Source organism: Pleuronectes platessa, chromosome 11 (genome assembly GCF_947347685.1).
Source record: "Pleuronectes platessa chromosome 11, fPlePla1.1, whole genome shotgun sequence".
NCBI classification, from domain to species: Eukaryota; Metazoa; Chordata; class Actinopteri; order Pleuronectiformes; family Pleuronectidae; genus Pleuronectes; species Pleuronectes platessa.
In genome coordinates, this window is record NC_070636.1 from 20128139 (window position 1) to 20153033 (window position 24895).

At 39.7% G+C, this 24895-nt stretch overlaps 1 protein-coding gene across 1 annotated transcript in view; it reads left to right on the forward strand.

Annotated features, from left to right (window-relative positions):
- The first annotated feature begins 4918 nt into the window (after positions 1-4918).
- pdss2 (prenyl (decaprenyl) diphosphate synthase, subunit 2) overlaps positions 4919-24895 on the forward strand; it is a 28067-nt gene continuing 8090 nt past the window's right edge. The window contains exons 1-3 of the mRNA XM_053434496.1: positions 4919-5419; positions 12149-12283; positions 18308-18506. Of these exons, the coding sequence (XP_053290471.1) occupies positions 5172-5419; positions 12149-12283; positions 18308-18506 (582 nt within the window). The 5' untranslated portion in view covers positions 4919-5171. The remainder of the gene's footprint in view (positions 5420-12148; positions 12284-18307; positions 18507-24895) is intronic.

Genomic DNA, 24895 nt, shown 5'->3' on the forward strand with positions numbered 1-24895 from the left:
TAAAATCAAACTGTTTCAAAACATTCAAATAAACGATAATAACAATAACCTGTAGGGACATTAGATACAAAAATAGAATCATAACATAACACAAGATATTTCACAGTTAAGTAAGGCAACACAAAACAAAAACTGTTAGATTAACTGACCTGTTATGCCGGCAGAGGTTGAAGTCGGTGTATCACTGACTGTCAATGCTGGTAACTGTTCCTCAATGGGTAAAAGTTCTTCCTCACTTTCAGGTGACTGTAAGTCTGCTGGGGGTGAACCTGCAAAGATAAAATAAATAAATCAACAAATAAAAAAAATGTAATTATTTTTTTTTAAATGTGTCATGTCATATTAAAAGACTATGTAGCCATTTGCCATCAAGAAAAACCTCACCTGCTGTATCATCAGCTGTGGAGGCACTGACACTTGATGACACATCGGGGGCAGGTACAGTTGGTTGTGCTCCAAAATACTTCAACAGTGTTCCTGAAAAAATAACATTGCAAAAGTGCATAGTTGATAGTGAGTTTATTAAAAATGAGTTTATTTTGCCATCATTATTTACACTCATCAACAAACAATTCCAAACCTAACCATTCCTATTCTAGTGAGGCAAAATAAGGCACAGCCTAATTGCAGTGTGGTGAACACTTAACATCCTAAATATAATATTAATACAATATAAGTATATTTTTATCACAGACGTCTCCTCACTTCAACATGGTGTTTTCTCATAAAGACCAATAGGCCATCTCTCAACAAAGATCTTAGAGCAGAGCGCACATTGTGCTCCATCTTTGGCTGAGATGTCACTTTTACTAACGTGCACAGGCACAGCAATGCTAGCTTGCATCCCTTACACCTAGAAGGTTAAGTTCACCTTTGGCTGTTTCCTCCAATATAAACCGATATCTCACAGACTAAGACTCTTAGTCGCTGTCAGACTCACCACTATGTCACATTTATAAAACAGTACTGTTTTCATGTAGCTAGCTACTAGTGCTAATGTCCACCTCAGTCAGCGAGCTAACGTTAGATTAAGCCTGGCAAGAGCTAGCAGTACATGTTCGATTGAACATCCTAAACACTGCCAATATCGTTGACATCTGATATACACCTAGATAAATGTATATTAATGAGATACATACACTGTTGATGAATATAGCTCATGTGATGGCAAATATAAGATGACATTAACTCGCTAGCTAGCTAGCTAACTCCTATGATAGCTTGAGCTGCTCCTCCCTCAAATGAGTTCAAAACATATTTTAAATAATCATGCAATCATACCTTTATCTTGCTCTTTTTTCTCATCTTCTGTCCTTTTCTTTTTCCGTTTTTGGGCACCAGAGAGATACGTCCTTTTAGATGACATGCTTATATATGTCCCTTCCAACTTAACCTTGAGTATTATGCAGTGTCTGTCTATGACCGCGAATTATCTGTCAGCAGATTGAGCACGCAGTTGATATGCATGACTTGAACGCTGGCAGATATATTGATCGTAAAATCAGAATTTTCTTGTATAGATGTATTCTTTATTTCATTCAATCAGGTCACTTGTTTAAGTTATTTAATATTATTATTATTTTTAATTATTTTTAATTATAATTTTTTTTTTCCGATAGGGGGCCCCCTGGCGGTCAGGAGGCCCCAAGCGCCCGCTTGTATCGCTTATGCCTCGGGCCGGGCCTGGAGACAAGGTTGCGTAGTCAGAAGTTCAGTGGTGCAGGTGTTCCATGAGTCTTCTCAACTGAGGAAATGAAAGTGTGTGAGTGTGTAATAAGAAGAGAAGTGTTGCTTAAAACAAATCCTTCATCCTAAGGAGGGAAAAGGTGCCACACACTCTGAAAGCCAAAGGAAACTTCTGAGGTGTTTTACTTCTGCAATGTCTGAATCATCATGCTAAAAATAAAGTTTCCATTTGGCCTTTAGAGTTCTGCTTCTTCTCCCCCTGGTTGTTCCATGAGCTAACAATGTGCAAGGTGAAAATAAACATCCACAGGTGTCTGCTGTATCAAGACAACATCTATTCTAATTAAAGAGGTTTGCAGAGATCCCTGAGTTTGGTTTCATCAGTGGGCACAAGGCCACATGTGAACTAAATAAATCATCAACATTTCAAAAAGATAATTTAAACTTGTCAAAAATAATGTTTTTTTCTCACATAATTTGACTGATCAATAATAATGAGTATCTAAAATTCAGTGTTTAAGACAATAACTGGAGCAAGAAAATTCACTTTTTAAAAGCATCCATGAGTTGATAACTCCGCCAAGTCCCAACAGTCCCCTGATTAAACCACATCCAAATAAACCGGATGAGAACTTTTATATGGATCTGCATCAAATTGCACACACTCAGACCCTTTTTTTTATCGAGGTCCATGAATTATTATCTGGGAAATAAATGGGATTGTTGGAAAACGCCTCCTCTCACAATTTTAAAGAAAGAGGGAAAAACACATCTTGGATCTGCCTCTTGATCCAGATCTGCACCATGATTTTATGGATTCTTCCCTGACCCACATCAGTTACCAAGTTTCTTGGTAATCCGTCTCCTACTTTTTGCGTAATCTCGGTTACAAACAAACAAGCCAACAAACGAACAGCCCTGGGTTGAAAACATGACCTTTAGAAAGACAGACAGATTTGTCCAGGGGGAAAAAATTCTTGCATTTATTAAATACTGCCATGATTACATATGCACATACAGTAAACATTCAAGTCCTCTGTATAGTATCAATACATGTGTTCACTTACACATGTAAACACTTATTGGAATACATATTTATATAAAGCTGTTTTATACGCCTATCTCGCACGATACATGTTGACAGCATGTTGTTTGAAAGGGAATGTCAGAACCTCTATGTTAATGCAAAACAGTTCTGTTATTGGCACATGAGGCAGACTCAGGGGCCCTTTAATAAATTATTTTAGCATCAGGCATTGATTTATCCGTCACAGCTGTGTGCTACATGCTGCCCTCTGACTTTAAGTGGAATTACAATGAGTCGACAGGTGGAGAGCCACGGAGAGGGCCGGGAGATGCTGCTCGTGGCGCGGTGACACCCATTTCAGCCAGGAAACCAGCAGGAACGGGAGCTGTGAACCGTGACTTGGGGTCAGGGTGAGATGACTTGAGTGCTAGAGCCAAGCTCTCGACCTCAGATTCACAGCAGCACACGATTCCTGTATTTCTCTGGCTCTAGCAGAGGTTTAGTGGAGTATAACTGGAATGCTTCTGATGATATATTATGCTTGAAAAGTTGGAGATATGAATATGTGAAGAAACTGAAGACATTGTGTAAATTACAATAAAACATGCATAATCTAAATGAAACAGTGGTATTTGGTGTGATTTTTTTTTATGATAAAATACCATGAGATTTCTAAATATGCTAAAATTGCCTGCAGCTACTTTAATCTGGGCAATATGATGCTGAGAGTGAACACATCATTTGTTTCGTAAGTCTATTAAGCAGCTCTGTGTTGTTTAAGTTGTCCTTAACAGACTTTGTCTCCAGTCCAGTAACAAGCATATGAAGTAGAATTCAATAAAAGCATTGTTATAACTCTGCTGGGTCTTTTCACTCTAAACTGTGGAGCTGTTATATCATCACAAGGATTTTGTAAGAGAGCTCGGTTTTCAACAGTGTGGTTTACATGAACACTATCAAGTTTTTTTTTTACTACCTTGGTTTCAAATAAATGTTTTACCTCATTGTAGTCGTGGACACAAATAAACATTCAAATGTGCAGTTCTCTATCTGCTGTAATACAATCAAACAAGAGTTAGGACGAAACTAAAGACAGATTTGATCCAAAGTGTTTCCACATTGAGATCGAATCTCTGTACACATGTTGTTGATTCATAGTAATCTGACTAAATGTGAAACATGCAGCTGTAACTATAATATCCAATGATTTGACAAAAGCAGTTACAATATGTTTGTGATGTTTCAGAATGATCCAATGAAAAATGATGTTCTCGAATGATCAAACATAACTTACACATCCCAGTGGAGATCACATTGGACAACACAGGGGTCCTTATATTATCTAACCATAGATACTGTGTAAGACTGTTTGATAAAAACAAATCTGCTAAAGATTAGTTTATATTTTGTCTGTTTACATTTGTCAATTTACATTTTGCTGACTTTACAAGGCTTTCATCTAATGTATTATGTGTACTTACAATGCAGTAGTAATCTTTATGCCGAGTATAAAATGAACTTATTGTTAATTTGTGCTGTAAATCATTACAATGTTATATTAACTTACAATTTTCCTTTTAAGCAAAAGCAACACATCGATAAAGATCATTTTGAGTTTCAATATATTTAATTATTGCAATTTACTACCTTTTCAAATTAAGATATCTAATGGTTTAATCCAATCAAACCAATTTGAACATTATCTTTTTATACTATGTAGCACGGAAGATCTAGAAAATCAAGGTAAAATTCCTGGAAAATAAATATTCATCTCACTGAGCTTGGTAATAGAATATTTGAGGTATCTACAGGTACCAGCTTTGAACAATGGGAATATATATTATACAAATGAGTGTACCTAATAACAATAGCGATAAAATATCTATTTATGTATATTATAAATTTATTAAAGTATAAAGCTGATGTATGTGATTTATATAAATTGATATTTATTATTCAAATGTTGTATTTGCATAGCATTTAAAACATTTGAAAACATTAAATACACAAAATGTTAAGATATAAATTAATAAATGTAAGTAGTCTCAAGTTGTGCACAACTATTATATTATTATTTATTTAATGATATTAAATCAATGCATGATAACACAGATTCTATCACTGACTGTGCTCTCAGAAAGTGGGCGTGTCGGGAATCTGGCAGCAGCCGTCGTTACGTTTCACGACGTAACGTATTACGCAAACAAAGATGGCAGCTCCCGGTGTCAGGTCGTGTGTTGTGAAACAGCTTCTTATTCTCCCAGTGACAGTTTGTTAGGTGTGTCAGGATATTAAATCATAGTTATTTATTAATACTACAGACGTGGCACTGTTTAACAACATGTCACAGCGCTAGCCTCAGTATAAATCTGGTCATATACCGTTTGAATATGACAGCAAGAACCTGAATGACACTTCAGTCAACTGTCTCCGAACAGAAACAGAGTATTCAGAGAAAATGCTTCTCAGTACGTGGTCGCGTCTGTGCTGCCGGGCGGCGTCGAGCCGAGGACAGAGGACGCTGAGTCTGTTCTCCAGCCCCGGAGCGTCCAACTGGAGCAAAGTGGTGTCCGACGCAGAGAAGATCGTCGGGTATCCCACCTCCTTCATGAGCCTCCGCTGCCTGCTCAGCGACGAACTCAGCAATGTGGCAATGCACGTCAGGAAGCTGGTGGGGACCCAGCACCCGCTGCTCAGCACCGCCAGGTAACACATGCTGCTCTCTGCACGCTTCAACCAGGGCTCTGCCAACTCCTGGGCTAACCCACCGAGCTCTGTTACTATCCAGTTGTGTTATTACTTTTTGAATGGAGCAGACTCCATTCAAAAATCAGGCGAAATAACATAACTCTGTGTGCAATGGTTCAAATATAGATTAGGTACTTTAAAAAAAATGTTCAGGTTAATGTCTAAAATGTCCCAGCTTCAGGGAAAGGTGGCATTTCACAAACGTCAACATATTACGGACATAAGTTAATGATTGCAAAGCTGCATTACTATTATAGCTGCCTGTAGTTTGCTCCTCTCATACATTTATCACTTTATTACGCTCTTAATACTTGAAATTGAAACCCCACAGGTAATTCAGCAACACCCACCTCCAGAGAAACACACAAACACTCCTTCATAGGATTCCCTTTCATCACTCTGTAGACATGCAGGTACAAAACGGTTGTTTGTAATCAAAACAATCTTCTTGACAGTGTCTCTTGTGCTAGCTACAGTCTATACAATATGTGCGTATTATTTTGTAATAACATGTCAACATTGGAAATCAGAAATACTTTATTGATCCCAGGGGAAAGGGGGGTTCTTGGAGGTGCTCCAGCCAAGAATTGAAATATATACAGACCATTACAGTAACAATGCATATAAAGAAATAAACAAATAAACAAATAAATACAAAACATAGGTCTGAGTAAAATAAAAAGTAAAAATATGTGCGTTAAAATACAATATATGAAAAGAAGCCGAATAAGAAGATGCAGAAATGCTGTACATATACAACAGAAGATAAGTTATTATAAATGAAGGCGTAATGTGCTGACAGGGTGAATCCAGGGTCGTTCTATTGACCTAGAGTGTCTAAAACTCTGAGGGAGGACTTCCTGTGGTGCTCTGTGGTGCTCTGTGGTGCTTTGTGGTGCTCTGTGGTGCATCCTGGTGGAATAAGGGAAGTCTGTTGAGCAGAGTTTTCACAGATTTTTGTCATGTGAGCACCATCAGACCGAAGTGCTAAAAAGTTAGGGTCTTCGTCCTTCTAACAGGAGCAATGATATTTTACATTTACCATCATGCTTTATTATTACATAACACAACTCTTATATGGCCACGACAGTATCATGGAGTTGAGGCACTAGTGAAAGACTGCCGGAGCTCGTATCGTCTTTCATGCCTTCAGTGGTGAGTCAGAGGGTTTGGAAGCTTTGGTGTTTTTCCTTTAATGTTAAGTACACAAATACTAGAAAAAAACTTTTTTATTCTTAACTAGGTGCACTGGCTGTGTGTGCAAATCTTGATTGTTCTTAATTTTCATGTTATTTTATAGATTGATGTGCAGTAATCCAGAAACATTTGTATAATTTAAACACACTGTGTGAGTTGTTTACGAGAACAATTAGCAACACATCTCATAATACCAACTGTAACCACTTCTGTAAGCAACACACCTGCAAGATACAAGTGTGGCAGAAAAATCAGTGCTGATCATGGAAGTAAATAGAAACTCCATCTGGACAGGACAAAGTAAATATGACAGTAATTCCACAGACAAAGAAATCTATAGACATGTTAACAAGGTTAGTGGGGCCACTTATAGGAACTCACTAGTATATTCTTGGACTGAATTTGGGCATATGGTCTGATTAAAGCTAGACTTGGAATCCCCAGGCACTGGATATCAAATAAAATGTCTAAGCAATAAGAAAAAGCTTATTTTAGCCATAATTGTTAGAAAATAACAATAAAAAGTAGTTAAACCTCTAAAATGACTATAAAGATAAGTGACAGCATTAGTTGCAGCAGGACCATTTTCAGCACCACAGGAAGCACTGAGAGATCTGCATGTAGGTGCTTTCTTTTTTTTTCAACAAACTCCAGGGATAATGGGGGTTGCATGTCTCTGGCATCTTTAGTCAGTGGCTGAAAAGTTTGAGAACCCCTGATCTAAAGGAGCAGTATGTTGTAGATATTGCTGCCTAGCCAACGTTAGCATTAACAGCTGACTTACAGATCTGACAGAAACTTTGTGAGCCCAGCATCAAACTTAAGTCATCAGCTTCTACTGTAGTTAGCATGCTAACCAGCTAGCTCTTGTGCAGCTGGCCTATCTTCTCTACAGCATCACTGTAGTGTCCAACTGCTGAGGGTGACCTATAACCTTTTCATTTGGAAACACAAGGATGATTCAAGCCCTGTACGTGACTTCATCACTACCACCCTGTCCTGACACAAAAACACATCAGGGCCCTGTCACAAATGCAAATATTTCCGTTGTGACCCTTTGCCTCCTGTTCATTTCCAATCAGTACAAGCGAGGAGGCAAATAAAACATGCCCTTTGGCTGCAGAGAAAACTTAAGTATAATACTTTTGTATCGGAATCTAAAATGTCAATAATTGTTTTTTTTTCTCTATTTACTTTATTTAATTATTAACAGCTCTTAACAGTTTTTAATCAAAAGACGTGCGGCTGTTCAAACCTGTGTTTCTTCTTAGACTAGGCAGAATAAGCTCTTAATACTTAATAGACCCATTACCATTGTGGTGGATGCATCCTATTTCTTCTGAAGTAAATATTGTGATTTAAGGAACACAGTGTATTGACTCTTCCTGCAGGGCAAAGGCCTCACCTCCCACAGTCACAGTCACAGTCACCTCTGTGTGGGTACGAATCAACTTTATTAGAGTCTGTCCCCTACCAGAAATATTTTGTTTATGTTTGCCCATTTGTTATGTGATGCAACTGCAAAGACACAATTGTGCATTGAAAAAGGATGAGCAGGTCTCATCTTCCAGATATTATCCCATAACTTTGTCATAGTTTTATCAAACAAAAATCAGGGGCCGACGAGAACGAGATGAGAGAGTCCTCAAACTCAATCCCGCCATGCAGACGGGCATTTGGAAACAGGAGCCCAAGGGTGTAATAACCTATACGCCTAAATCTGATATGACAATCCATTTGGGTGTTGTAGCAGGGGGCGGGGGTGGTGAGGGGGGAAGCAGACCTCTTGACAGTCTGACTCCTCACTGTCAGCTTGGGTTGGCTGGTTCATATTTCCCACTGTGTCTCCGCCTTAGACGAGCGGCAGATAAAAATATCCACAACAGCAGACAGGCAGACCCTCGTGGAGTTGGGTTTCGGTTTTTCCTTTCCTTTCATTCTCAAAAACTGCAGCTCAGCTAACTTTGGCCCAAAGTCTGGAGTTACAGCGCGGGGACTGCGGCCCGGGAGAGGAAACTTAACTTGCTTTAAGGACAGTCCTTGAGAGTTGGACTCAGGCTAGAATTCAGTTCTACTGATGCCTTCTACCGTTCTCACCTTTTTTTTTTGCAGTCTTACCTGTGATCATCATTAAACTGATCAATGCAGTGGCCATTAATATGATGTCAACGGATGCGCAATACGTCTGTCTGCTCCAGCTACAGTGTTGACTAGAGTGAATATTGAAATCAGTGTGGAGACTAGAGCAAGAACTATTTGCTGAGGAGACAAAAACAGCTTCCAGATTGCAGGCTTGACGTATCTTCTCAAAACATTGTGTCATTTAATTTTCCTTCAGTTTTTACCTTTTGGATTTAAGCCCATGATAACGTGAGGCCAAAGCTGAAGAGGTTTATGATTAAGAATTAAGAATTGAACAAATTCAAAGTATGGAGAGAAAAAAGTTTGAGTGGTTTAGTGTTTTTCTATAAAAAATGTTGTTGATCCGCCAAATCAGAGCTCTGTCTGTCTTAATTGAGAGTAGCTTGGTAATTCAAACAGGCAACAGACATATATATGGAAACTAATTTACAACAATCAAATATCACAGCTTGAAAAGGGAAGATTACAAATCAGTTTTTAAAATTATCAAAACATGACAATGTTGACACTCTGCTGTAAAGATTAAATAAAGCTGTTAAAAAGAAAATCACTGTTGATAAACTGGATTGTACTGAAACTGTGTGAATTTTGTAAATGTTATTTTTTCATGTGCACTGTAATGCAGATATTAAAACAAAATTCAATATAACCAATATATATATATATATATATATATCTTTTGGGGTCAAAGAATTTCATCCATAGTAAGCAGCAATATTTATATTTCTATATAGGGTATTATTAGTCAAATATGCCTCAAAAACTATATAAAATACCTATTTATGATACTTCTAGTATTGATGAACTAGTAGAACTATTTGATTATTATCAATGTTAGTAGATCTTATTACTGTTTGTGACATATTTACCAAAGAAATGTATTGACTTTATTGTTTAATATAGAATTTAAGATGGTGGAAGAATGTGGTGGATGTCTGGAAAGAACCCATGTTGATTAGGAGACATAGATTCAGGATTTTGTTTTCACTTTCTTTAATCAATCTTTTCAAAAGTGTCCTTGATTTCGCAGAAAATAATTCGTGGATATTGATGAAAAAATATCTGACATCTTTAAGGGACTAATATTTATTGGTGTTAATAATTTCACTTTTGTTTATTTTAACCGGTAATATGATGTCATTGATTTTGCATGTACACTTAGGATTTAATAAACAAATGCCTTTAAATAGTTCATGGTGTCTTAAGTCAGAGACAACAGTCCAAATCCCATCATATTTAGTTCCAGGTTATGTATGACAAAGGACCTGGAAATGGTGATTTGATAAAAAAAATGACTAAAAATTAAATTTGATTATCAAAATGATTCATTTCATTTTTGAAAATGTGTTAATTAAATCCTGGAAAATTGAACAAACTGTTGGAATCATGATTTCATGAAGACATATACTCTGCACATACGGTGAAAGTGTTGCCATGAGGAAAGGGCAGCCACATTGGACACATTAATTCATTCATTCATTACTAAGGGAAAACAGGACAGAGGATCAATATGGCACCACACATGTGAGGTCATATATTTGCATACAGTAATTCCTGCCCCTGCGCACGCTGGCTGAAGTTCTTGAATTCCTGCGGTGCATTTGCAGAGCAGAAGGCGTGGTGACCTGTTCACAACCCTTTAAAATGACAGCGGCCCATTTCTCTCTTTCTGCTCCCTCTCTCCCTCTCTGTAGTCCTCACTATCCCTCTTTTTCCACAGCATCCTCGACCCACCCCTTTGCAGGAGGGCGGTTGTGATTGATTGATGTATGCTGGTGTGGATTGTGACATAAATATTAATCATTTGCCACCCTCAGGCCACTGGCTTACCTGGACTCCTCCAGAGGAGAGCAGCTTCATAATTTTGGCTCTGTAGCAATTTTTTTCCGTTGAGCAGGCCATGCTGCTGCGTTCATCAGTGCACCAGGTTAGCCACTATTTTCCAACTGAGTACAAATTAAGGGAGACCATAAATAAATCTCACGAGCTTCATAATGTCAGCTGTATCATAAATTTTAGGTAACATAGCGTGAGCTGTTTTATGTGGTAGATTTTTTGGGGGGGGAAAGAACAGAGCTTCTGGGCATGTGCGCTTCCCCCCCCTATTTGCCACCAGAGTCACTCAAATATTTCTTTTGTCATCTTTTCTCACATTTCTCTCTGGCCTCTTTTTCCTCCATCTCTCTCTGTCCCCTCTCTGTGTTCATGCTCTATCCTTTACATCCACTCTGTCGCAGGTTCCTCTTTACCTCCCCCTGTGGTGCAGGGGTGGGTCAGAGAGGTGGGGTGCGGAGGTGGGGGCTCTGGGCTGGTGGTGAGGCTGGTGTCTGGGCATCGAGCGGATGGGGGCGTGGCCGCTTGTCTGCCTCCGAGCCCCTAACGAGAGCGTGATTCATGGCACGAGGGGCTCCCATAGGAACAGGATTAGAGGTGCTCTGTCTAACTGCTCCCCAGAGAGAGTAAAAAGATATTTAATCTGCCCACCACGCCGGCAGTTACCACCGTGCACTGTGTGTGTCTTTGTGTGTGTGTGTGAATGTGTCAGAGGGTTGTTGGCTAGGGGGCGGGAGACTAAGAGCAAAAAGAGAAAATACATTTCTGCGGCAAAACTGATCAAATATATTACTGCTACATTATTTTTTTTTAATCTAGCACATTGAATTCTTACTTTAGAAATTTATTCTGATTTTATACAAGAACCTTTTTATTTTGTCCTTTCATTATTGGTCAGAACTTTCATTGAGCAGAGTGTAGCTGGTCTATAGCAAATTGTTGTGATGTAAATCAATTTGGTAATGATCAAGTAGCACCAAACCAGGGTGTAAGACTTTGCTACTATTATATAGCAAATGTTATTTGGGCCAGAAATGTGTTTTAAATGACATGGTGCTTTGAAAATGGATTTTTCATATTCCTGTCCAAATAAATAATGAAAACAGAAGAAATACAAATACGTTTAAAGCTATAATAAATATATATTATAATTTGTATTTTAACAATAGCTCAAATCAATATGAATAATGTGAAAGGGATCATTTACAGAGGTGAACCTGCAGAGAATTCTCACCCAAATCTACAGTATCTCTCAGCTCTACATTGTAGAGCTCATTGTTTTTGTTTTGTTTAAATGCTACATATTTCTCCAGCATAAAAATCCTTTGCTGCTCAGCAAAATCCTACTGTCTACTCTGTATTTTAACAAACAGCATTCATGCATTGGCTGGTCTAGTGTGATTCTTTTTCAGTGTCTACAAAAAGTGCATTAAAACTCAGTGTCTCCGTTTGAGAAAATCCAATGGTTCTGATGAATGTCTAATTGTATTTTTGTCTGCTCTTGTTGTTTCGCAGAGGTTTTGTCTACGACAGCAAGAACAACCTTCAGATGAGGGGCGTTATTGTCCTGCTCATTTCCAAAGCAGCAGGGCCAAGCCATGCAGCGTCCGATCTCCTGGCTCAGGACATGGTTAGCGGCATCTATCCCAGGTAAATCCCCTGTTAAAGGGTTGGGGGGTTCAGGCAAACTGTGTGCATTACAATTACTAGCATGGTCGTCATTAAAGCTCCATCAAAGTATCATCAGCGAGATGCACTAATGAATCTTCCTTTAAGCATTGCTAACTGTGCAAATATAATTTTAGCAATTGCTTTCGTGGGAACTTGGGAGAAAATTGGCAAAACATTGTGTAAAAGTCACGATACCATTGAGGATTTTCTTAAATGTTAAATGGCGTCTTGCAGCTTTAATCACATCATAGTGAGAGACTGTCATCTCAAAGGCCTTATCATAACACAGCTGGTTTACACCAAGAAGCTGCTTTTGTTCAATTAAATCAAGCTGATGATTCAAATCCTCAGATAACAGTTCAAATCTAATCACACAAGAACCGACGATCTCTCTGCCTTCCACAGATATCTGTTCTCAAGTATGGAGAGCTTTGTAGAAAACAGTGGGCAGTAAAACATGTGTAACTTTGCATTGTAGATCCATAAATATGCATGGCAAGCAGACCAAGAAAGGTGATCCCCTTTTTTCCCCTGTTACATGGCTGCTGAAGGATAAATAGTGAAATAAAATCCTTGAGGCTGGTAATTCTATCTTGTCCTTTGTGGTTATCGTCCATATCAATTCCTGTAAATGAGGCACTACATCATCTTGTGATGTTTGATGGAATACATGTATGGGCCACCATTAGATTGTGGGGATTGAAAGATTTTAGTTGATATTAAGATTGAAGCTAATTGAAAGACCCCTTCAAAAGGTCCTCAGCACCTTTGTGACCATCCTCAAGTTGCTGGTGTGTATTCAAACTGCCAAACAGATACATAATGAGATTTATTTGACTGAAAATTTCCAAACCACTCTTTTAATGCAAACTTAACAGTCTTTTAAATTAATAAAAGACAATTAATGAATGTTTCAATGTAAAAGTCTATACTCTGAATAGCAACAGAAGCTAATAAATCATCCTGAAAATAAAATCTTTATGTGGACTAAATAAATACGGTTCATGCATGTATTTTTAAATATCTCAACAGCGATTGGATTGGTTGACACGAGATTCTTTTCAGATTTCCGTAGTCCTCATAAAGCTTTATTACTTCATCTAGTGTCACCAACAATTTACAATGTACGTGTTTACAAAAAGTGCACTTATTTACAACAAGTGTGTTTTTTGTACAGAAAAGCATCGTCCCCCTGACTTTTATGATTTCCAAACTTTGTATTTAGTGCCAGCAGGCTCAGTTGTACTCTGTGTTCAGTGCTAATCAAAAATCTTGAACCGATATGTTGTTAAAGAGCAAATAAACTTAACTTAAAACTCAAGATTCCAAGGATCTACTGTCAAAAACCATAGGCTGAATTTCGAAATCTATTTAAAAGTAATTTTTTTATTCAACAGTAGAAGCACAATACATGATGAATGATACCATGCTCTGATCAATCCTCTTCACCATGACTGCTGAAGATCAATTTCACAGATCAAATTATGAATTTCATTAAATTCTTACATTTTCACATTACAGCATCAGCCTTTAGTGGTGTTATTGTTGCATGACATTTCTGGAATATGTCATTAACTACAGTGATTATTGATTTTCCTATGCATTTTAAGGGCAAAGTGGTGGAAGTAATGTCCAGTTGGTAAGATGCTCCAGGTAGCACCCTCGGGTCCATCCTGGCTAACTCACACACTTCAACTCTCCTACGTGCAGCTCAGAACAGGGACGTGGGCGTGTGCCAAGTGGTTTCCAGAAGTGACTGCTGTGCTTGGCGTGGCTGTGCGCTGAGCGGCTGAAAGGCTTCTTTCTTACTGCGAGCTGGCACAAGGCACGTGTGTGTAGTGGAGCCGTGTCCGTGCAGACACATCCTAATATTAGAACTAATTGGAATAAACCAGGCATCATGGAAGCGCTTGAAAGAGTCCGGTCGAGATCACGCTCCGAGGCCGAGCCGTGTCGACGGGTTGTGTCTCAAACCAGGATGAGTCACTACACACTAACCTCATGTCTCGCCCTGCCGCTCACATCACTGTGACACCGCATTACTGAGTCCAACATGCAGTAGCATTCCCTCACTCATGTGTGATGGATGGTCCAAACCCAAACACACACATACTCACACACTCGTACACACACCCGCAGCAGGACTTGATCACCTCATTTGCACTATCTTGCTCTCCCTCTCTCCCCTCCCTCGGTACTCCCCCCACCTCTCCTGGGCTCATTAGCACCTCTGCTGATGGCGAGATGGAAGGATGGAGGGAGACGGGGTGAGGCGGGTTTGGGGGGTGATTGAAACCTCCGGGGGATGGTCTCCTCCCTCCTGACAGGCAGCATTTGTAAAACATTTCCCACTCTGCTGCCTGACACTGATGATTCACCAAAGCACCGCCATGACAGATAGATGGATAGATGGATAGATTGATAGATAGATAGATAGATACATAGATAGATACATAGATACATAGATATATACATAGATTGGTGGATAGATACTCTAAGTGGATACCGAGATACATTGATATAAGGACACAATCCCAGATATTCCAACTTGTGGCCACCACACCTCTTAATTTCTTGTTACAAATAGACGTGAAGCCTCTGAATGCATCACGCAGGCCGTTTGATGGACAGGCCACCTCTTTAAAGCACTTACATTTGTTAGGCTGCATTTGATGGCGAGGCAGACTGCAGAGCGAGGGAAAATGGAACAGAACAGTCAGGACAAGGGGCGTGGTGGGGGGCGTTACACCTCAGCAAGATGGCATCGGTTGCTATGCAACTGGGCACCAAAGCTATTTATACATCAGCCCCCTTGTCCCCCTTTTTTTCCACCCCTAGCTCCTCTGCTTCTGATCAGGACTACCAGATGTGGAGGCACAGCGTTGAGGGAGAGGTTCGACTGATTTGGGTTTTTGGACACTGGTGCTTGGTGCATTTGTTTAGTAATATTAATTCCTACATTTAAAAGTAGACCAGAGTGTTGTGTGTTTCCTTGATTGAGTTCATTCCAGTCAGGGTGGGTTTCTTTCACATGTTGACCCTTATGGGAAAATCATCTACTTAAGCCGAACCACAAGTAATCAAACCCTTTATTCAAGTTAATATCTCTTGAAGTGTAAGGCCATTTGGGGTTTTGTGGCAAATCAATTACCAGGAATTAGTTAGTGAGTTATTTCTTTTTTTCAATGGTGTCATGGGAGGCTCATTTTTTATTTAATTTGGTGGATACTATTGGTATCCATTAGGGCTGGGTATTTAACCAATATAAATACTTATCTCACAATAGTTTTCATTAATAACAATATAACAAAAGTCCAATGTTTGTATATAAGTGAGGAGGTACACATAATGAGCTGCATTATATTTGTGAAATGTTTTGCTGTTTAGCGAGTGTGGAGATTCAAGAGATCTTTATTGTCACTCTACAAGTACAAAGGGATTTTGTAAGTAACAAACCTGTAGAGACCTAATTGGTACCATGCACGAATAAAGACTACAAGGTCAAAAATGTCCATGGTATAACAGTTAAAGCTTAGACTAAAAAACACAGTGAAATAGATAGATAGATAGATAGATAAGAATATAGAAGGAATTAAAACAACAATGTTTGTCATTCGCTGCCCAAAATGAAGAGTCTATAACTTTCAGTCAGAAAAGAAATTAAATTAAATTAAAAGAAGGATAATTCTCGATATCAACTAATATGAAAGTGATTATCTTGATACAATTTTTGGCTTTATAGCCCAGCTCTAGTATTCATCCTGCCAACCCATTCAATTAAATAAATAAAATAAAAAAACAGATTTTTAAGCTGTACTCAGTGAAGAATCTCTATCAAACCACAGTTAAATGTCTTAGACTTACAGCCATTATCTCCAATTATATATCAATGTGAAGACAACTTAAATTCTGTGTGCTTAAACATGCAACTTAGTTAATTTTGTCATCAGTTCTTCTGCAAATTAGTTTTTTCATTGATTGGTTGGTTTGTCTCTCAAAGTCCAATATGATAGCATAGAGTAGAAAACACAAATATATTCAACCACAATGATATTAAACCTGGTACAGCCACAGATGTTTACATTGGAGACAATTGAACCAGTTATGTTATTCACTTACTTTTTGAATACCTTAAATGATTAATTATAAAATGTGTTGATATTTATTTTCTGTACTTTGATTAAGTGCCTTTTTGACCGATCATTTCATCTCGACAGATGTGCTAATATTAGACTCATGTCACAAAACAGGGTTGTCATTCTTGTTACTTTATCCATGTAGTTATATTCCAGGGTATACCAATATATTGCTATATGGCAATATTAAATTACTCTAAAAAAATAATTAAAAGGTGACATTTATAGTCCCTGGTCATTGAAGAAAGTTTTAGCTTCAGATCTTAGCCTAAAGGTCATGAGTGACAATTACATGTAAATAGCTAACTATGTTTCTCTAGTCTGATATGAACCAGGAGATCTCAGTCATGTTTGTTTGCAGTTGTTTCTGCCCCTAGTAAAGCAACCAGACTGAAGAGAGTCTCTGAACATTCTCCAGAGTAGACGCTGAGTATGAGGGGCTGTATGAACACAAGTGTCCGAGTGACACCTGTGGACTCTCTCTGGTTTCTCCTGCCAGCTTGAAAAGAATGTCCAAATGTGCCCGTGTGAAAACACATCATCAGGATTCAGCCCGAACGTGTGTTGATGAGGTTTCTAGCATGGGAGAGATGCAAAAGTGAAAATAGAAAAAGCAATACAGTACAAATATCCCCGGATGTCAAATCATCCCATTCACCAGTCACTGCAAGGCTGCCCTTGGACCTTCGAGTATCATTTTAAACATTTTGTCCTGACCTTAAACCAGCCTCAGCTTTATATCATGTTCCTCTGCTGTAACAGCGAGTTCCCGTCTTGAAACCCGTCGAGCGCAGCCATCCCTCTGACACACCTTGAGAACATGCCACTGTCAACCTGTTCATTGCCTCTTTATTTAAATCCCAAACTTATTAACTCTCATCCGTGGCGACTCTGTTGTTGCTCTGTGTCACCAAGCAGAGAAACCAACCAGACAATGGATGTGATTGAGAGGCGACATAGAGGACATTATTGAATTTTAATCACATCTTTTCCACACAGCAATTACCTGGCTACACGATCTGCATGTGTGTGAATGTGTGTGAGTGTGTGATTAGCCAGGGGTTGGAGCACAAGGCAGACAACCGGCTCATCAGGTTCTCATAGCGGCTGAAAGAAGGTCGTAAGTGGCTATCAGCGCACCCAGCCCTGTCTGGATGGATCCAACCTGTCGCAGCGTGCCGAGCTCCCTCCATATGGAGAGTGGCCTAATTATCCCCCACCAATGACTGAATCAACATTTGATTATATCCTCCCTAAGGCGGCTCTGAAAGGCTCTATTCAAAGACCACTTTTATTTCTTTTCTCTCATAATCAAGAATAGCTGTTATTTGCTAATGATAAGTTTAATTTCTTTTTTTAACCCCGACACGCTGCGTGGCAAGATGCTTGACATATCTGGAGGTTTCCGGCCCTGAGCACACCGATTTTGACTTGGAAGTAAAATTGTAGCTGTGGAGAAGTCTCGTCTTTTTTGAGCACACGATCGTTTCTTCTTTAAGTTGGTCAGTAAATGTTTCAGATAGCATTTGGATTAACAGTGATGATCCTGACTGTCTTTGTTGGGGAGCAGTGTTGTATATTTTAGTCAAATTACTAACTGGAACCCTTTTGTTCACAACATAGATGTTTTTCCCTGTTGTTTGGCAGATGAAATAAAACCCATGAATCCTCTGTTCTGATGCTTCGTGGTCAGCACACCTGTAAATGATGCTGTGAATGTGTTTTCCAACTTGCCAGACCTACGAATTTCACCAGGATAAAGACAATGAAAAGGTTCTGTCAAAAAGCTCTCTAACTGTCAAGCCTCGGCAACGCCTTTCTCACAAGCTAAAATGTGTCCTTCTTTTTTTTATTTTCTGTTTCACAGCCAGAGGAATCTGGCGGAAATCACAGAGTTGATCCACACAGCATTCCTGGTGCATCGTGGGATAGTCAACCTGAGGGAGTGGACCGTTTCAGACGGCCCGCTGAAGGATATGCAGTTTGGGAATAAGATGGCCGTCCTGAGCGGCGACTTCCTACTGGCGAATGCTTGTACCGGACTGGCCCAGCTGAATAACACCAAGGTACATGGTCTGTCATTAACAAACCGAAGTCCTGACAAAAGCTTACAGGACTGATATTAATGAGAAACACTGCTGTCTTAAAACAAGCAGCCAGAGGCACCTACAGCCTCACATATCAGTCTCAGTCTTCATCACTTCATCTTTTCTCCCTATCACGCCACATCCAAACTCAACATCTCACCACAGCTATGATTAGTCATTACTGCAGAGTGTAATTTATGGAATATCGTATTGATTTTGAAGTCTCTTTCATTTCTATACATACCTGCAGTACAGACATCCTTTTCATTATTTTAGTAAAACAACTGAAGTCATAGGCTGTTTCCGAAAATCACTCACTATTCCCTTTATAGTCCATTACATAGTGAGTTCTCCATTTTGTTGTGCTTTCCAAATGTTCAGTGACATTTTTTTATACACTATATAGTGGAGTCAGTGTTTCCTACATTGCATTGCACTTGCGGTGGAGAGGAGAGAGGGCAGCATGAAAATCCTGACCTGTTGTACAAATGTAAATAAGAGCAGGGTATCACAGCAAAAACCAAGGCAAAAGGTTTATTTCGAGGACTATTTTCTTTATGTGATGATGTCAGATCCGGGTTAGCTATCAGCTAACTTACTTACTTTATCGTAACTTGGTCACGGGAATTTTCCGTTTTAGGACTGGGTGTTTCTATACCTTTGTAAGTATAGAGTATATACCTGGGATGACATTAGTTTGAATGAATGTAAAGGTTTCCAGGAGGGTGTCATGATGGTACTTGTTTTACTTTAGAGAAGAGGACGAGGAGGAGAACATCCCAGATGTGTTTGAAGGTCTGCCACACTATTTAAAATTCTAACCAAAAGGTGATGTTAACGGAAGTTAGCGATGTTAGGGACATATCTACAGTTCTGTAAGTCATTGGGTGTTTTGGCCTTTTAATCGCAATAATGTTAGAAGACTAACCTGGGGGTACGCTGATGCTATAGGTAAATCTGACTGGCTTATATGGCAGTACTATGAAAGCCATGTGGCCCGCTCAGTAGAGCGGGCCACATGGCACCTACTGACACCTACTGTCACAGGCAACAGGCTCAAAAGCTGTCCCACTTACCTGTGGTGTCCCTCAAGGTTCTGTTCCGGGCTCTATCATATTCTTTTTATATATTGATGCCCTGGGCTCAATTTTTGAGTAGTATGATGTCTCTCTCTACTGTTTTGGGCATGATGTACAAATGTACTTGCCCTTGAGTTTTAAAAACTAAGGATTCACTGCAGCTCCTGCTTGATCGTCTAAATGACATAAAATTATGGATAAACTTAAACTTCCCCAGCCTAAATAACAACAAGACTGAGGTTTATGTGTTTGGACATCCTGAACTGCTGCATGTGGGCAGTTGTGGACAGTTTTTCAAATTAGCAAAGCAGATTTCCTGTAGCCAGCCACCAGGTGGTTGTTCACTTTTAAATCACTTAATGGACTGGCCCCACCTTAGCTAGTTGAACTTCTTCATGGTCACCCTCCAGCTGGAGAGATGAGGTCAGCCACTCAGCTGCTCCTGGAATTGCCTCAAACGGGGCTCATAACCAGAGGCGATCGAGCCTTTGCAGTAGGTGACCCAAACCAAGTTGTTTTAAATGTGCTATATAAATAAAGTTTACATTGACATTTTAGAACAAAGGGAGCATATCACTTGTATGTCATACCACACTAATTAAAATGCCAACCAACAGTAGAAGTTAGCGGGATTATGTCAGATTCGCTCATTTATGTTTCTGACAGAAAATTGCAGCCCTAGCCTAACTCTAATCTGAATGTGCCGTGTTTATTTTTGGAGCAGTATTACCAGTTCAACTTAAGCTTTCTTTATTTGAATGTAGCAAGCTACGTAGCAACATTGAACAACCACAAGGGATGGTGCCTGTAAAATGGCAATGACGCTGTACAGATTGACTTACACTGATCCAATTTCTACTACAGCTACTGTGCAAAAAATAACCCCACATTGATTAAGAAATCAGATAAACACAACACAACATCAGCCTGAATGAATAAAGCGAAAAATAGGATGGGATTTAGTCAAACACATACCTCTGCCGAAGCCCCACAGTCCCTTTAAATTTAGTCAAGCTGATTCAAATCACATACACTCATAGGTATCAGTTTTGTAAATATCCTAGACTTTTTTTTACCATTAGGATCCAATAATTATTCGCTGGGAAATTGATGAAAATGTTTTAAAAAAACCACCCATCTCACAATATTAAGAAAGAGAAATAATCCTGGAACTGCGTTGATTTTGGAAGTAGTAAAACTGCGTACAGGGTAAAAACATATCGGAGGTAGAAAGGCAATTTGGGCTGATGACCATGCTTATAAGACTGAATAGGTAAAAGGAAAGAAGAACAGTTTTTCTACACACACTGTTTTTCATTTTCATCAAAAACCATTGTGTTACGCATCCTGAGGTCTAAAAACTGCTCAAACGAACACAGTCTGAGGAGGAAACCTTAGAGTAGTCTTCTTGTAAGCCTGCCACAGCTCATCGATGGCTGCAGCCTGTGATGAGGCAACAAGAGTAGACGTTGCTTGTAGGGACGGTGGTGTAGGTGACACTGTGAGGTCTTTTCTCTGGATCTCATGTTGTGGTTCCTGGAGTTTCTATACTTGGCGTACTTTGCTTTAACTGTTCAGCCCATCAACTGTGTGTCAAGATGGATGATGTCATGTGTGAGCTATCATCTGACGATGAGTCAGCCTTTTCCTCCCGTTTCTCCACACAAAACTTAAACAGTGATATTTTTAGTTTTAGGTCCAAATTACATTTTGACTAATCTTCATTAATAGCTATCTGTATAACAGGTTCTGCCTCTTTTGATCTCTACATGGACCTTTCACCTGCTGGCAAACCAAAGCCTGCTCAAACGTGATTGGTCAAACATGCCAAATATGTTTGCAGGGACTAAAAGATGGACGATATAAAAGCTCCATAAAAGTGAAGCCAAAGTGTCTCAATCCCCACCTGGTGGCTGGCTACAGTATAGATCATAAATCCTTCCTGGGACATGGACCAAACTAAAAAGTCAAAGTGCGCAGACTCAGATTTTTTGACTTCATATCTGTTAAATGTATGAATGGAGAAACAGCGGCCATTTTTATATACTGTCTATACTGCCCCATCACTCTTCCTGGGTCAGAGCTTTTTTGTACTAAGGAGCATGTCAGACATCAAGTGTTTACAGCAGCATACGTTAGAGTAAAAGTCACGGATTCTTATATCAGGTCCCTCAGTCAGTTCCACACAGGCTGCTCCACTTGATGTTGCACACAATCTGTTTGGACACAGGAGGATGTCGTCAGGAGACAACATTGACATGTGAACCATGGGATTCCTTCTTATTGAGTTTTCAGTTTTGGACATGTTTGCGGCGGTGGTCTTGTAAGTGCACCACAGATCATATCTACTACGTGGCCCGGCAACCCCGCGCTGACAGATGCTGTCACCACGCTGCTCTGTCAGAATGCGGTTTGCCTGGCTGGATCAAAATAACTGTCCCCCGTCCCACACCCCCCACTCCTGTGTGCCACCAGCCAGACCAGCCCTTATCGCATTCCCTGCTGCTTCTTATTCAGCGCACAGTCGGGCTTTATGTCTGCTCTGTGATGTAAGTGGTATCCATGGTGGGGTCGTGCGTAGGAGTTATAAGATTGGAAATTTTGATTATGAATGAAAGATAATTCTAAAGGTGTGGCATTTCCTTTACAGGGTTATACGGCTTTCATTGGGATGTGTCCCTCTAACGGCACTATGACAGAAAACACTCACCGTTGCTCAGATACAAATTACACATATGGAATTGATGATGTTTCACTGTAAAATAGAGACGAACCACAATGAAAATGAAATGATAACAGATCTTCTGATGACGTGACGTGGGTTTTGGACCATCTGTTACTTTAGTTGATCTCATTTTCAAGTTAGACACAATGGCATTTTATGTCAGGTCAGGAACAACTGTTGAAAATCCTGCTGTTGTTTTTTCGTTTTTTTCCCCACACAAATCTGCCGTTTAATAAGACTATGAGCGTAACCTGAAGCAACAACAGGAAATGTCCCCGCAGTGGAAGTTTTTAAGGGTAATAAGGAGATAGACATCTGATATTCAGCAGTTACTCATGTTCGAAAAGGTTAGCAAAACAAAATGAAGCGAGGGCAAACCACAGCCTGCGCTGACGCTCATATTCAGCTGTGTTTTTTAAAGCGCTCCCCACTGGTATGAGCAGGAGGTAAGTTAGACGATTGTTAACGGCCCCTATAAGTCCATCATACTCAGCTAAGGTTACGGGAAGGAAATTTGTTTTGACCGAAGTCTCTGAACTGGTGGTTTGAGGTTAAGAAAACCTTCATCACTTAACCTCTTGTTTGTTAGTTCTTGTTGAGTTTGGCCCTGATTTGAAATTCAACCTAATTTAAATATACTTGTGCAGTGCAGTTTCTCTGTGTGTGCAGAGCTTTTTATTATCAGTCTATGGTGCATAGTGAAGTTAGTCAACTTTTTGTTCATATTACCTGGTTTATCTGCAACATGGGCTTTAAAAATCAATGTTGCCCAGTGTGAAGATGATTTTATCACGAGATATGCTTTACACAGAACGACTTACTGCTTATTATGTGGAAATATTAGATAGATTGCAGTTAATTTTTCTTTGGTGTGCATGAAAGAAAACATTGTGTGGACGGGATTTTATCTGAAAAACATTAAAATTCCATTTTCACTCACATATTTACTGTATAGTTCTGTAACTCCATTGCACCTGATGCAGATTGACTCCGATGCTGCAAACTGACAGTTAGCTAAACAGTGGAGTGTCTCTGTTTTCCTTCTTGTTGCCTGTGTGGTCACTTTACCACCTCACCTTAATGCACAGGGTGACAAATGAGAAGTTCTTTAGCTTTTAAAGTTTTTCTCACAAAGCAGCCTTTTTTTCTTTCTTTCTACTAAGACAGTGAGAGCGATGGAGCTTATGTGTCGTGGCCTTGAGAGGAAAACCTATGCTGCTACTTGTATAAACTGTAAAGTAATCTCACCGAGCAGCTCTGGTTTCTCCCCCCTCACAGACCTGTCGGCAAAACACGATCTGGCTGGATTTGGGAATGGAGTACGGGGGAGGCAGGGGGAAAGCTTATCTGATACTTTCCAAAAAAAGACCCCCCACTGGCCCCCACTTCCCAAGGCTGGCCAGGCAGAGACACCACATCTGGTAATACTGTAGGCACATTGTCCTTCCAGGTCTGTGGGCGCAGCTCGGGTTTCCTCAATATTTTCCCCCGGCGGATTCAGTTACCCAGAGGGCACTGCGAGGCTGACGGCGCAGCCAGCATCCACCAGACTTTTCTGATGAACCAAGGATGTCTGGGATGAGCTGAAGGAGCTCTAAAATTAACCTCATTCAAATGTACTGTACGGGCGCGGCCTCGACTCCGGTGTGTGAATGAAAGATGGAGGCATCAACTTCAGATTTGAGCTCATTCAGTGAAAAGCAGCCTTTAAGAAGTGTTTGGACAAGATGCAGCCTCTCATCTGGTGGTCGATGAGGAAGCTGGGGATTCTGTTTGCAGAAATGTAGTCATGCATGCCCCCTGTAAGAAGAAATAGGCAACTGCAGTCTGAAACAAGACTCAGGCCTCCACAACAGTTGTCAGCTTGTTGGCTGTTTTAAAGGTTGAAAGTTAATTATCCTCTACGGTCAGTTTCCAAAACGCAACTTTTTTCCCCATTTAAAGCATATTTAATAACTGACCAAATAGAGTCCAGGAGTTAATCACAGAATAATGAATTCCTAAGGATTCACAGAGAGTCAGTGAATGTGTTGATAATGTCTCTAAAACATGTCAGATGAAAAACAATACAAATATCTTATCTTCTGAATTTCCCACGGGATTAATAAAGTATCCATCTATCTATCTATCTATCTATTTATCTAGCATTGAAAAAAGCGGAGCCATACAAGTAGATGTCTTGAGAGATTCTGGTAATAAGGGGGGTGTGATGTGCCATAAACAAAAACACCTGATCTCTGCAGTGGAATTAATATGTTACGTCCTTGCCTCCTCATGCTGCACCAAGCCTCACCTGAATGTCCCGAGTGGAGAATCTCCCGAAAAGTTCCTCCAGAGTTCATTTTTGAAAACAGCTTTACTGTGGCACCTCTGCAGAAATCCTACCTTGTATAAATGTTGTGATGTTATTATACTAATGTTCCACATCTAATGTTCCATGGTGAAATAAGTCTTTAAATAATTCAGCAATTAAAAGAAAGGGAGAGGAAAGTAGACCCTGAAGTCAGATCATCACCCCTCTGCTCTGTGGACAGTGTGTTTCATCTCACCATTTCAGCCCCTCA